At 34.3% G+C, this 15,739-nt stretch overlaps 2 protein-coding genes across 4 annotated transcripts in view; one reads left to right on the top strand and one right to left on the bottom strand.

Annotated features, from left to right (window-relative positions):
• The window catches only part of fndc4a (fibronectin type III domain containing 4a), a 39,841-nt gene extending 30,360 nt beyond the window's left edge, over positions 1-9,481 (top strand). Inside the window, exon 6 of the mRNA XM_073816500.1 lies at positions 6,608-9,481. Within this exon, the coding sequence (XP_073672601.1) occupies positions 6,608-6,649 (42 nt within the window). The 3' untranslated portion in view covers positions 6,650-9,481. The remainder of the gene's footprint in view (positions 1-6,607) is intronic.
• Positions 9,482-11,127: 1,646 nt separating this feature from the next.
• LOC141283148 (low density lipoprotein receptor adapter protein 1) overlaps positions 11,128-15,739 on the bottom strand; it is a 54,056-nt gene continuing 49,444 nt past the window's right edge. Inside the window, exons 9-10 of one of the 3 annotated variants that reach the window (XM_073816425.1) lie at positions 15,295-15,332; positions 11,128-13,035 (exon numbers count right to left, since the gene is read on the bottom strand). In XM_073816425.1, the coding sequence (XP_073672526.1) occupies positions 15,296-15,332 (37 nt within the window). In that variant the 3' untranslated portion in view covers positions 11,128-13,035; position 15,295. The remainder of the gene's footprint in view (positions 13,036-15,294; positions 15,333-15,739) is intronic. The other 2 variants (XM_073816424.1, XM_073816423.1) reach the window with 2 other exon arrangements.

Here is a 15,739-nt window from a genome sequence, read left to right as displayed (position 1 = left end):
ATCTAGCATTTCTTGTCTCTGCCGTTTGTAAGCTCTTTCAGTAGCTGTGGCATCAGGGCTAAAGTGGAAAGCACAAAGACGCAGGTCTTTAGGATGTTTTATTCATCCACATGCATCTTTCCATTGTTTTCACCTCTTTTTATTGCTTCTCTTGTTGTCCTTCGACTGAAAATTACAACCAAAAGCCACACAATATGGCATTATATCACCATTTTATTTTCTGAGTTGTATTGCGGTAAAACTAGCAACAGGTAATGCCGGTAGCTCACAGAGTGCAGCCATTTCACATCATTGAAATAATGGCACCCCCATAGTCTGAAATATGTATAAAAAAGGTGGATATTTTAAATGACGTAAATCTTTCATGGGTGTCTACTACAGAAATCAGGGGCGTCGCTGGGAATTCTGGGCCCTGTGCACTGACTCACCTAGGGGGCCCCATTAAAAAGGGGGAGGGGGGCCCTCGCCAGGCATTTACATTAGTTAACAACATTTATTGTGATCTTAAAATTATATTTAAAGGAAAATAAAATTTCACTCCTCAGGGGCCCTCCCCCCACTTGGGGCCCTGGTAATTTAGTCCCCCTTTTCACGCAACTACGACCCTGACAGAAATCATACGTTATATTAAGCCATACAAGTCTTAATGCCTGGGGTTCCATTTAGGAGTTCTTTGAATGAAAAAGTGAATGGTGAAAGTGAATGGTGAGCAAGGCACAGGAAAGGCAAGATTTTTTATTGAATAAAGACTTTGCTTTAAGTCCTTTACTTTACTTTAGTTCCTTACAAAACTATCACATCACTTCAGAAGACTTCATAAGTAGTCAGATGGACTACATTTATGTTGCTTTTGTAAGGGTTTTTAGTCATTTTTTGAGGTCTGACAGCTTTTGGTCTCCATTCAATTTCATTGTACAGAAAAAGAAATGATTTGAAGGGATTCTGCTAATCTTCTTTTGCGTTCCACTGAGCAAGTCGTACAGGTTTAGAGTAAATGTGGAAAAAATTTGTATTGTGGTGAAAATAGCAGCATGTAGCGCCAGTAGCTCACAGAGTGCAGCCATTTCACGCCATTGAAATAATGGTGCCCTACGTAGTCCAAAATATGTATAAAACGGTGTGGATTTTTAAATAATGTAAATCTTTCATTGGTTTTCCACTACATATTTCAGTAAGAGACTTAATTATTATTATTAATATATTAATAAAAATAATATTATTAATACCCAGGGTTTCCTCTAAAAGTCATGTTTGAACATACTTCGTGGGCCAAAAAAGATTTTTCTTCATTGTGAAGGAAAGCTCCCTTTGAAAAATGCCATATTATCTGTAAATGAATGAACTTTCAACTAAAATCTGTCTCCAGTTTTGTAATTCGCAGTGCAATACAGATATGCAATTATACATTTCCCCACAATTCCTGAATATCGTCATTTTCAAAAACCTCAGATTGAGTTGAAATTGAGAAATCTATTTCCCCGTAAATCCAGACACGATACCTTCCATTAGCTCTTAATGAAAAGTGTAGCATAAGCATTTAGAGCTAAGAGGACAGGGAAAAACAACCCAATCACTTTTAACACATGCAGAAAGACTAAGACAGAAAACAGAAAAGCATTTAGATTGCTATCCATCTCACATTTCACAAAGACTGTCTGCCCAGGATCTGCCGATTGATAAAACCCCCTGATTGATAAAACCTTTTTGTTATTTGTCGGATGAAACCTGCCAGCAATGAAGGATGAGACCGATCACTAAAATGGCCAGAGCATCATTCTGTCAACACTAGGCCAGTCCTGCATTCCCTGACTCATGTGAAAAGCTTCAGGGTCTCTCTTTGTTGTATTACTTTTGCAAGATCATAAACTAAATGTATGGAGCTTTATATTTGCGCAGACAACTCTACAGTTCACTGTTTGGTGTGTTTTTGGCTCTAATCAGTAATGCTGAGCAGTTTGCAAGAAAAAGCGTGTCAGTGTCCCAGAATCATGATTTTTGTTTATAAATAATAATACAGAACATTCAGACTAGACCTCGATACAGATCTTCCCATTCACAAGCTCTCAAATCGATTAGTTTCATTTGAGTATGTTTCAATGATCATTTAAACAAAGTGTTTCAGACTAATTCAAACTTTCTTTTACTAAAAGAACCAATTCAAAAGACTAATTAATTTTGGGAATCAGACTACACTGATTGTAGTTTAGTGTTTGTTTTTGCATGCAGCCTGCAAGGACAACTCCACAGAAAGACAATTTTTTGTCATTATTTTGCAGTACAAAGTGTGTGTAAAACACTTTTTTATTCAATTCAGCACAAACTCACAATATGCAAAATATGATTTCTTTAACTGTAGAAAGTAAAGGTCATTTCACACTGAGTCTGAAATTTTCGCACATTAAAAAATAAATACGAATTCACGTTGTCAATCACGTTTACACACTGCCTCTGAAAATTTCGTCTGTCATAAAAAAATGTTCACATCAGGTTAGATGTTCTGCTTTTTCACTTCTGTAGCAAGCAATTTGATAGGAAAGAATGACAAATACAAAAAAAACGCATACAAACATTTTGGATGACCTTTAGTGTTTTTAAGCATTTTACATTTATTCTTAAAAGAATAACTCAATTTAATAACAACAATTTAAACGGTATATTTTATTTGTGAACTTATGTTCAGCTATTCTTTTTACTAGTTAACTTATTTTACCTATTTTTTTAATTTTTCAGATCATCAGCCAATCAAAGCTCATGATGTAAAATATTTGTCCCAGACACAGAGATTTACTTTTAACCCTTGTGCGACCTTATGGACATTTTTGTCCATTTCAGTTTTGTTTTTTTGTTTTAAGTGTGCCTGTGTTAATGCCAACTGCATAAATCTTGGCTCAGGTGTGTATTTTTATTGAAATTTTAATATTTCATTTCCTTCAAAAAAATCTATTTTCCCCCTCCGTACAAAAAATACTCACACTCAGGAGACACATTGAAACCCATTAAAACTGCAATTTTTTAACCCAGGGCCATTTGACTATAAAATGATGCAATGTTTGCTAATAGGCATTCATTCTATCGGCAAGGCTTCAAATTTTATATTTTTACAAATTTTTACTAGATTGTGCCATTTTTTCAAATTTGGCATATAAAAGAAATACTTGCTTTTTTGTGTTTTCTGCTTATGCATATTACAGTCTATTACAGAGTCGATTGGAAAAATAATGCAGCTATAATTGTGTGGTTACTGTATGTTGGTAAGGATGTCAGAGTGTGGTTTGCATGTGTTTACTGAAAATTTTATGGGTGTAATTTAAAATATGGGTGTAAAGAAGTTATATTGTACTGGCAATCAAAAATCCCACTCCATGTATTTGAGTCACACCCTTGGCAGGGTCATAGGGCAATTTGAAAACTCTGAATACGATCAAAGAAGGTTAATGAGCTTTGAGGATTTTTCTTTTTCACCCAAACACACATCTTAATCCTTGATTGCACTTTTTCCATTTGTTGTTGTTTTTGTACAGAGATAAAAGGTGAGCTTGAATTTGATGTAGAAGTTCAGAAGCCCCTAAACACATTGTTTTTGTTTTGACCACAAGAAAATGCTGATTGTGTAGTCTGGTAGATTTTATACAAAGTTTGAGTGTTCGCACAGCCAAACAGGGGTTCGCACAGCCAAAACTATACATATTTGGTCATTTCATTGCTTGCAAGATGAAGAGACGTTACTCAGCAGAGGAAGCTCTGGAGCTAGTGTTGACCACTGAGAGTCAGCATTCTGTAAAGAAACCAGTTTTTTAAAGCATTACAATTCTGAAAATGAATGAATGTTTGATAATTATGAATAGAAGAGATACTGATAAAATAACAACAGTCGGTAAAAGTAGAAAAAAATATTAATATATAGCATTTCTATGACAGATTTTTGACATGGCATTTTTTGTCCATTATGGGCCTAAGTGTTAGTTGTTTTTTTTAAATCTGACACTATATAAAAAATATAAATGCCTCAAAATTAAAAAAAAAAAAAATCTGCTTAGCATTTAGTATATGGAAATAAACTAATATTTTTCATTTTTTCACAAAAAACACCTGTGGCATTATGTAAACAAACCAGCATTTAAAGGGTTAAAATTCTGAAAATTAATGAATGTTTGGTATCTATGGATAGAATAGATGCTGGTTAAAAATTGACATCAGTGAAAGTGGAAAAAAATATTAAATCATATTTTCATGACAGTTTTTGGACATGGACATTTTTGTCCATTTTGCACCTATGTGTAACTTTTTTTTGAACGCACAAGGGTTAAATTTCACCATTTCAAGTCTTATTTTGACACAACAAAGTGGGTTATATCTAAGTGTGTGTTTTTTTATTTACTTTTTAAAATTAGTCTTCATTTAGACTGATTCATGAACGCAGAACGTGGAATGTACATAAACACACAAGGCAGGATTTATCATTTGAACCAATCACAGTTGATCATAACCTGTCATATCCAATCATATTGCGATGGAGGCATTGCCTCTTCTCATGTGACTTTTCTTCATTTATTCTCAACTACCCCCCACCAAACTCACTGCATGCTTTAGGGGGGCTGTTAAAACTTAAAGGGCTCAGGGGAGGCAAGAGAGGCTCAGACTTCTGCTGTAACTTTCTACAGTTTGTCGCTGTTGGACAAAGATTCTTTTAAAAAACAAGTGATTTATTCACTTTTTAATGTTATAGTTTTTAATATTGGCATTATTTTGATACTACAATTTTTTTTTCTCACCCATCCTTGCCTCGTCAGAGTAAACTGCCCTGATTTAAACATTTGTTATGTGAAACAGCTTATATACTAAATACATTTTTTTGAAATTGCTTGCTATAGATGCGAAAACGCAAATTCGTCATCCTTTTCTAACAAAATGCTTGCTACAAATGCAAAAATGCAGAAAATCAAACCTGATCCAAATTTTTTTTTATGACGGACGTTTCGGGGCAGTGTGTAAATGTGATTGACACAACGTGAGGTCGTATTTATTTTTTAACATGCAAAATATACACATATTAAAGCAATCTACTGGGACTGTAAGTAACACATTGCATATATGACTGGATGTCTATATTTTATGATGGATGGATGGAGAATTCCCAAAACTCTTATATAAAACTCAATATATCAGACTAAATATGGGATTTTTTCTCTTGAACAGAAAATGAAGCAAAGTGTATTTTTGTGTTTCTACTCTTTATTAGCTCATGTTTTGTTTGTGCATGCAACTTTCATGGTCTGATAGGATGTGTACAGAAGCAGGTCTTAAGATTAAAGGAACAGTTCACCCAAAAATAAATCCAGAGCCTTTTAAAATGTAGATTAGTTTGTTTTTTCCAACAGAATAGATTTGGAGAAATGTGCCATTATATTATTTGCTCACCAATGGATCCTCTGGAGTGAATGGGTGCCGTCAGAATGAGAGTCCAAACAGCTCATAAAAACATTACCACAAGTAAATCACACCACTCCAGTCATCTTGTCTGAATCAGGAGAGAGATATACACTGATCAATCATTGTTTACAAGCAAAAACAATGCAATTTATATTTGAAGCTTTTTACTTCACAAGATTGTTTGGATTACTAGGATTATTGTAATGTTTTCATCAGCTGTTTGGTCTCTCATTCTGACGGCACCCATTCACTGCAGACGATCTATTGGTGAACAAGTGACGAAATGCTAAATTTCTCTAAATCTGTTCTGACAAAGAAACAAACTCATCTATATCTTGGAGTGCATTTTCAGGAAATTGAAATTTTTCGGGTTTATGGTTATTCTTGCCCTTGTGTGTAAATGCGATTGACACAACACAAGGTCAACGTAATTTTGAACGAGAGTTTCGGAAAACAATATTTTTAACAAACTCCATAGAACAGCACCTAAAACATGACTAAACTAATACTAATCATAACTATAATTAAAATAATAAAGGCCATCACAATATTCACTACCTCTTTGTAGCATGCATGAAGATATAGATTGGAGAGTAAAGTGGAAAATATTATGCATGACACTTAATTTTAGAATCAGAGACTTTTCAGCATAATAAGTTCTTTGGATCTAACACCCGAGCTACTGACCTACTTCTAAAATAAACCATCTCAGGAAAACCACCATGTGCCTTTGATCCTTACCGTGTTCCTGTATCTCTTCACTTGCCACTTTCTCTGCATTGAAAATTCAGAATGATAAAACAAGGACAGATGCTTCACATTTCACCCTTGTGCCACCATTACTCCTTATAACACATCAAAAACCAGGCCTTTTAGACGCATGATAAAATCAATATCAGACCCTTTGATGATGTCATCTCTTGCACCAAGACCCTAATGGCCTCAATTTCGACATACCGCACTGCCACAGAGCAAAATGATGTGCATTCGTGTTTGTGTGCATTACATCGTAGTGCTCGCAGCCATATATACAATAATCTCAAGCTTCAAATACATCTAGCGGCGTTCTATCCATCCAAGAAGTCAGATCGCTACACAAACGATTGCAGGCGTTGATGAAACATGCCCCTCGGAGTAGAAATCACTCTTCTGTTTTTTGTCCTCCTGTCTGTTGCAGTTCCACCAGTCTGTGCCATCTATCAACATCATTGAGGTGTGATGGGAGTATCGTAGACGTCAGTCACGCCCAGCCGGAATATCAGGATGACAGTGCGTCGACCCTTTCATCACCACACCGTCAAAAATCCATCAGCTACACCGCAGTATCGGCCCACCCATATAAACATATTAAAGCAATCTACTGGGACTGTAAATAACATATTGCGTATATGACTGGATGTCTATATTTTATGATGGATGGAGAATTCCCAAAACCCTTACTGCAATACATCAAACTACATCTGGGATTTTTTCTCTTGTATAGAAAAGGAAGGAAAGTGTATTTTTGTAATGGTACTGAAGTATGACAGCGTTTCTACTCTTTATTAGCTCGTGTTTTGTTTGTGCATGCAACTCTCGTGGTCTGATCGGATGTGTACAGAAGCAGGTCTTGAGATTAAAGGAACAGTTCACCAACAAATGTATCCAAGGCTTTTTAAAGGTGCCATAGAATGCATTGAAACAATATTTTAAATTATTCTCTGACATCTACATAGAAGGTATATGGCATAGAAAAGAGCAAAAATTCTCCAGAAACGGTTTTACAGGTCCATTTACAACCCTAGGATTTGTCCCTAGAATGAAATGCTTTGTTATTGCCTTATTTGGAACATTCCTGCATAATAATGAGGAGCTCTGCTCTGATTGGCTGTCTCACAGAGCTGCTCGCTCTCACACAGCTGCAAGGAAACACATGGAGGAAATATATATTTAATTACGGCCGCTTTATGTATTTAACTCTAGCCGCTTTTAATATGCGGTTTGTTGAATCTGCCGTTTTGAATCCGCCGAAATTTTACTCTCTCTATTGTGGACGCATGTGCTCTATGTAACGCTATACTGCAGCGAAGTAGTATAATGTAAGAAGGACTTACCACACAAGTTTTGATGCTTTAGTGATGCTCAGGATCTGTAAATCATTCGCCATCATCAGCGCAGTCATCTCTCCTTACTCTGTTTATGTGGTAAGTGAAATCTTATGTACTGCAATGTAACAGGCTAGCGCTAGCATTAAGCTAACCATGTCCCTTCAGCAGCTCGCCTTATTTTACTGATGTACTGACGTTAATGATGATTGGGCGATGCAAATATTGGGGGCGTAACTATTAACGATCAGGACTATTGCGTAATAGTCGGTGTTATGTTGGAATTGGCCTATTTTTCGATGGTCTTTTGCAAACACCAGAATTATATAAGAAGGAGGAAACGATGGTATTTGAGACTCATGGTATGTCATGTCCATGTACTAAACTGTTATTACTCAACTATGCCATGTTAAACACAGTTTTCCATTCTATGGCACCTGTAAAATGTAGATGAGTTTGTTTTTCCAGAATAAATTTGGAGAAATGTAGCATTACATCACTTGCTCTGGAGTGATTGGGTGCCATCAGAATGAAAGTCCAAACAGCTGATATAAAACATCACAATAATCCACAAGTAAACCACATGACTCCAGTCCATCTTGGGAAGCGAAAACCTGCATCTTTGTAATAAATCTATCAAGATGTTTTTAACTTCAAACCATTGCTTCCAGCTAAAATATGAGTCCTCTATCCATAATATTGATTTATCCAGTGAAACTGAGAGTACACTGATCAAGCATTGTTTACAACCAAAAACAGTCCAAAATAGTTCCAAACGCAGTGATATTTGAAGCTTTTTTACTTCACAAGATGTTAATTGATTGACTGGAGTTGTTTGGGTTACTTGTGGATTATTGTGATGTTTTTATCAGCTGTTTGGACTCTCATTCTGACGGCACCCATTCACTGAAAAGGATCCATTGGTGAGCAATGCTAAAATTTTCCAAATCTGTTCCGACAAAGAAACAGTGGTGTGAAAAAGTGTTGCCCCCCTTTCTGATTTTTTTTTTGCATGTTTGTTACACTTTAATGTTTCAGATCATCAAACTAATTTAAATATTAATCAAATATAACACAAGTAAACACAACATGCAGTTTTTTAATGAAGTTTTTTATTATAAAGGGAAAACAAAATCCAAACCCACATGGTCCTAGGTGAAAAAGTGTTTGCCTCTTAAACTTGATAACTGGTTGGGCCACCCTTAGCAGCAACAACTGCAATCAAGCGTTTGCAATAACTTGCAATGAGTCTGTTACAGCGCTGTGCAGGAATTTTGGCCTACTCATCTTGGCAGAATTGTTGTAATTCAGCCACATTGGATAAAAAGCCCTTCATTTAAAAACTGCATGTCATGATTACTTGTGTTATATTTGATTAATATTTTCATTTGTTTGATGATCTGAAACATTAAAGTGTGACAAACATGCAAAAAAAAAAATAAAAAAAAAAAAAATTCAGGAAGGAGGGCCAACACTTGTTCACACCGCTGTATTTCATCTATATCTTGGAGTGCATTTTCAGCCAATTTTATTTTTTCAGGTGAACTGTTTCTTTAAGTTTGTGCTCTTATTTTCATTAGTCTGTAAATGTGGTGGAATTATGACTGTTCTGCTTATTAGAGAGAACAGACTTGTGCCAAATCTCTCTGCTTGCAAATAGTTTCATCTCTTCACCTTCCTTAACTGTTTTTATGTAGCTTATCCTAAATATGGATAATAATATTTATTTGCTTATATACCCAGTTTTGTTTCGCTGTTATAATATTACAACCTGAATAGTGTACTTAAATGCTAATCTCACTGTGTATATAAAAAAGAATATCCTGACTGAAATATTGTTCGTTTTAAGAATATGATGCCGTAAACCTGAGAAAAAGTGCATGCATACATAGTTTTGCATTTATGCTCTTCTTTTAAATTATTTGATTTCTTCTTATCAGATTTAATAAAGATACTGAATGACTTGATGTACGTTTGTTTGTTTTTTCTTGCTGTCTTCTTGCTTTTGCAGAATATTTGGTGTGAGAGAAGTACTACTCACCTTTTTCCTGAACGCGGAAGTCTCGCCTGACTGGAACGATTTCCGGTGCATGGTGTTTCTTATCAAACTAACGTATTTTCTGAGCTGATAATATAACGTTAAATCTATGAAAATTGCGTCATAGTTTTATCACTTTCAGTTTAAATTGTCGCAGTGACCGTGTTTCTGCAGTAAATCATCAGTCATCGTTTAATAAGTGGGAAGATTACATTAAGCGACGCTAGGTAAACTGCATTGAAAACATGCGTGCGCGCTCCCGAGGGGCGACGTTTGGCGGAATTTGTCCATCCATAATAAATTATAAAAGCACACGACGTTTTAATACATTATTTGATTATTTCACACACAATTTTTTAACTTAAGCGCTGAAACTATGCTCGTTTTATTTTGTCATCGTTTTTGCAAGGTATACAGCACTGGACAAACTTGCTGGTAAGCAAAACAAGCACTTTACAGAAATTCTTTAAGCTTATTGTTGATACTGTGGCTGCCAACAACAGCAATAAACGCTTAACCCTGTGACTTTTTATTTAGTTATATTGAAAAGTTTCAGTTTAATTAATTCGGTTGAAATTTTTGCCCTGTTTTGTTTTAATATATATTTTGTAGAGACCGGAAGAGCACCTAAACGCAAGGTAAGGTTACTCAGGAAAAAGGTGAACACAAAAGCCCAATGTTTGTTTCAACACAGACGTGCTGCTAATGAGGTGAGAACTAATTTATTGGTGAATTCAACCACCAAAGCACATTAATAGTCATTTACACTGTCCGTATATTAGAGATTTAATCAAATGAAAAACATTTAAAGGAGTAGTTCACTTTCAGAACAAAAATTTACAGATAATGTACTCACCCCTTGTCATCCAAGATGTTCATGTTTTTCCTTTCTTCAGTCGTAAGGAAATGGTGTTTTTTGAGGAATACATTTCAGGATTTCTTTCCATATAATGGACTTCTATGGTGCCCCTGAGTTTGAACTTCCAAATGCAGTTTAAATGCAGCTTCAAAGGGTTCTAAATGATCCCAGCCGAGGAAGAAGGCTCTTATCTAGTGAGGCGATCTGTTAATTTCTAAAATAAAAAATAAAAAAACATTTACAACTTAAATATTTTTTAATCTTAAAGGCTTGTCTTGCCAAGCTAGACAAGACGAGCATTTGAGGTTAAAAAGTATATAATTTTTTTTTTTTTTTTTTTTTAGAAAATAACCCATTGTTTTGCTGGATAAGACCCTTTTTTCCTTGACTGTGATCATTTAGAGCCATTTGACACTGCATTTTGGAAGTTCAAACTCGGGGGCACCATAGAAGTCCATTATATGGAGAGAATTCCTGAAATGTTTTACTCAAAAACATAATTTCCCTACAACCGAAGAAAGAAATACATGAACATAATAGATGACAAGGGGGTGAGTACATTATCTATACATTTTTGTTCTGAAAGTGAACTGCTCATTCAAAATGGAGGCTCAAATCTATGTTGTCTTGGTATAAAAATGGCATAATTGGCATCCTAATGGCACTTTTTTTTCATTAGCTGCTAAAATCACAAGATATGAGACTTTTGTGTTTTGAACAAATATTTATTATACATTATTAAATATCAACCAGTGTTTACATATATATGCAAATGACCTCATCAGCTTATGGTTTCATAATGGGTTAAATAACACAAATTAGTATGTGTACAAAGCCAAACATATATTGCATAGATTTTCATAAAGCACCAACTTCGAATTTTTACTATATAAAAAAATAACAAAAGAAAACATTATAAAATCACACTCAATCGTCTATACTGATTGAAGAATAGTTAAGAAATCTTTTCAGATATGATGACAATATTGTTTTTGCTATGGCTGTTGCAACACTGAATGTATTGCAAATTCTTCCACAGAAAACATTTTTTTTATTAATAATTAACCCACTGACAGATTCAATATGATTAATCAAAATTACCAGAACACCACTAACTGAACTAAGACCTTTCGCTACAGTAGACACTGCTATTACAGTATTCTATTAAATTAAATTAAACTTATTCCACCTTCAGCACGACAGAAAATGGTTAAACGTTTTTGATCTGTAATATTGAGTGGAAATACTGCATGTTTAAAAATGCACAAAAGAGAAAAAAAGCTGACAGAGACTCAAAGACTGAACGTTTAATGATTTCAGAGAATGATGAAGAGATTTCTGAGCGTGCATTTTAATATAACGCAAAAAGGGCAGAAAGGCAGTAACGCCAGCTGCAAGAGACTGATTAGGACTCATGGGAAAAAGAACATTTTTCATTTCTGGGAGGTGAAATGTAATATATTTTTCAGTTCTTATAAAGCAAAGAAACCTATGGAAAAAAAAACAAGATATCATTTTTTGTGCCTTTTCTATTCAACATCTATTTGATGCAATATGATGCTTATTTTTTAACCAAATCAGTAATGATTTTGACATTTGAAAAGACAAAGAAAGAAAACTACAAAAAAGTAGCATATATTTAAAATAATTCAGATTAAAAATAGGTTTCACTGACGACAAGCGATAGAGTGAAACACTGTACTGTAAAAAAAAAAAAAGAGAGAGAGAATGTGATAAAGCAATTTAGATGTGCCTTGAGGCCTTTGTAAAATATTTCAAAAATCCATGATGACAGAAGAGTTTCTGTAATGATTGCTTAAGCAAACGCCACCCTGACCCACAATATGTATCTGAAATTGAATTACAGTGCTTCAGAATGTCAGTCCTGAACAATTCTACATAATTATTTTTGCAAACGTTCACCTAGAGTGTATAACTGCACATCTAAAGCTCCCTAACACATGCGGCTCTAGTACTTTACATCCTCTGATGTTTAATCACACTTGTCTGAGAGCTTTGTTCAGTGCAAAGCACTCGACTGAAACAACCCATACCATCTGACCTGAAGGACAGACATCTGTTTTTTTGTGGAATGTACATTTGGTCTCCCTTTCAAGTACATGTTTGCAGTTATTGTATATTTAAATAGCATAACCCAAGTATCTACAATATAGCACCAGTGTGTTGAAAAGATTTACACTTTTTACATGATATCTGTAACAAATCTACTTACACAGATGCTTGAATACAATATAACAACATGCAGTTTCACATGTTGTATTGTCAAGTACTTACCCTGAACTTACAGTATTATAATGTAAGTACATTGGCATTCAAGAGTTATATAGTTGAATCATGCACAGCTGATATTTTGTGGCATTGTTGCTGTTTTAAGTGGCAGTATTGTGAAGGAGTCCATCACTGAGGCATATGTTGCACGTTGTGTGCGGTGCTGGGGTGTGTTGTGTGTTCAGGACACTTTCTGATAGGCTGGTGATTGTGTGTGTGTGTGTGTGTGTGTGTGTGTTTAGTCTGAGTCCTCACTGCTGAAGGACAGGAGATCTTCTTCCGCTGGACTCAAAGCTGCATCCTCAGACACGGTTCTGCTGCGGGACGTTGCCAGTCTGATGGACGGAATGGAAAGAGTGATCTTAAACATTTCTATTTTATGTTACATTTCCTTTTCTTAGATTTTTTTTGAACTCCTAAAACTATATTAATATTTGAAACTACATTTACACTTAAAGATGTGAAAGATGCACATGCAACAAGTATTTAAGGAAGACAATGCTTTTATCAGGGTTCCAACAGTCATTGAAAACCTGGAAATTTCATGGAATTTAAATGTTTGTTTTTTAGATGTTGTAAAAATCATTTTATTATCATTTATATTTTTATATATTATTTTTAAGTATAAATATACATTTTTTGTACTAAATAATTCATCAGCTATACTACCATTCAAAATTTTGGGGTCAATAAGATTTTTTGTTTGTTTTTGAAAGATGCCTCTTATTAGGGCTTTGTTTAATAAAAAATACAGTATAACAGTAATATTGTAAAATTGTATTACAATTAAAAAACACTTTTCAATTTTAATATTTAATATTTAATACACACTTTATTCCTGTAATTGCAAAACTATGGAAGCCAATTTCTGCTACTGAATAAAAAAAATTAAAAAGGCGACTTAATCTCACAATTCAGACTTTTTTTTCTCGCAATTGCGAAAAAATGGCAATTCTGACTTACTTCTCTGTATTGTGTTATATAATATCACAATTGCAAGAAAAAAACTCAATGATTTGCACGATATAAACTCATAATTCTTTTTTTTCTCAAAATTGCGAGTTTATATCTCAATAGTGACTGACTTTATAACACGCAATTGCGAGTTTATATCTTTTTCTAAGAAAAAAAGTCAGAATTGTGTGATGTTAACTCAGAATTGCGAGAAAAGAGTCAGAATTGCGATATACAGACATAATACATAATTGTGAGAAATGGTCAAAATTGTGAGTCTTTCTAACGCAAAAAAAAAGAAAAAAATAAGAATTGTAATATGTAATCTCGCAATTGTGAGTATAATGTCAGAAATGTGCGATTAAAAACTTGTGATAAAAGTCAGAGTTGCAAGTTATCTTGCAATATAAAACTGAAAAATTACGAACTGTGAGATGTAAACTCGCAACTGCGAGAAAAAAGTCAGAATTGTGCGATGACTCATATTGGCAAGAAAATTCAGAATGTTTTTATGTTTTTATATCTCAACAAAAACTGCAAAAAGTAAGAATTGTGAGATGTAAATGCGCAGTTGCGAGGAAAAAGAGTCTGAATTGTAAGATAAAAACAAATTTGAAAGAAAAAGTCAGAATTGCAAGATTTTATCTTGCAATAAAAACTTAAAAAATTAAGAATGGCGAGAAAAAAAAACTTGATTCAAGACTCATATTTGTTAGAAAAAGTCAGAATTGTCAGTTTTTATCTCACAATAAAAACTGAGAAAAAAAATAAGAATTGTAAGATGTAAACTTGCCGTTGCAAAAAAAAATTGTGAGAAAAAAGTCAGAATTGTGAGCTGAAAACTCACAAAAAAAATTATGAATTGCGCGATGTATATTTGCAATTGCGAGAAATACAAGTTTCTATCTCGTCATAAAAACTGAAAAAAAAAATTATAAATTGCGAGATGTAAACTCAAAATTGTGAGATAAAAATTCATATTTGCGAGAAAAAATTTGAAATTGCGAGATGTAAACTCGCAATTGCAAGAATAAAGTCCAAATTGTAAAATAAAAACCTGCAATTACCTTTTTAATTTTTTTATTCAATGGCGAAAACAGGCTTCCATAGAAAGCTAAAATTTCAGTGTTTAAAGAAACATTTCTTATTAGCAATGTTAAAAACAGTTTTTATGATACATTTGCAGGATACTTTGAATATAAATTTTAGAATGTCATTTATAGAAATCTTTTATAAATATCTTGATTATAAATATCATATAATAACAAGGGAGATATCATACTGACCCGAAACCTTTGAACAGTAGTGTAGATATATTGTTCAAGCAATAATTTGAGCTAATCATTTGAGTCAGTTCTTTTCAATGATTTATCCAGACCAGTGCAGAAAATGAACAAATCAGTCCAAATTTAAACATTTTTTTTTAATTACTATCCAGTAATCACAAATGACTCGAAAGGTAATGGAAATAACTGGGAACCCTGTTGTTTTTGTGTTGAAGTGAAACACTGTAATCTTGTCAGGCAGTGACCATGAAGGAAACTAGGTGTGAGTGTAAGTCTGAAGTGTAATGAAATTAGTTTCTGGCTGAGGCTTGATGATAACGGAGGTTCATCATTAAGCGATACGGGTTCTCTCACCTCACTTACCTGCGTCCATCTCCTCCACCTCCATATTGCTGCGTGGCAGGTGACAGAGAGCATGACACATGCTGACAGTAAGCTATGATTAAACCATCACATCCTTCCCAGCATCCCACTGTTCAAACTATACCAGCCTTTGTCAGCAAGTGGAGATCTAGGTCTATTATAACAGTTTTCATTGTGTTTTTTCTTCATGCTCAGTGAAAGGAAAGAGCTGACTATTTGGATTCGCCTCATCTGATTCACTTAGAAGAATCAAGGTCCTTTGGCCCATTACATTACTTATAATAATGGATTCTATTGGCAGGATGACAGTGCCTGTTTCTGACCTGCTGTATGCCAGTAATGAAGTCATAGTAATGCATTGCCATACAACTTTATGGCAGCAGAGAATGTGGTAAGCAATCATAGAATTACTTGTATCAGGTTAAAAATACATTGT

This window comes from Garra rufa, chromosome 13, assembly GCF_049309525.1.
Source record: "Garra rufa chromosome 13, GarRuf1.0, whole genome shotgun sequence".
NCBI classification, from domain to species: Eukaryota; Metazoa; Chordata; class Actinopteri; order Cypriniformes; family Cyprinidae; genus Garra; species Garra rufa.
Note: the sequence above shows the minus strand (reverse complement) of the source record. Positions and strands in the feature narration are given on the sequence as shown.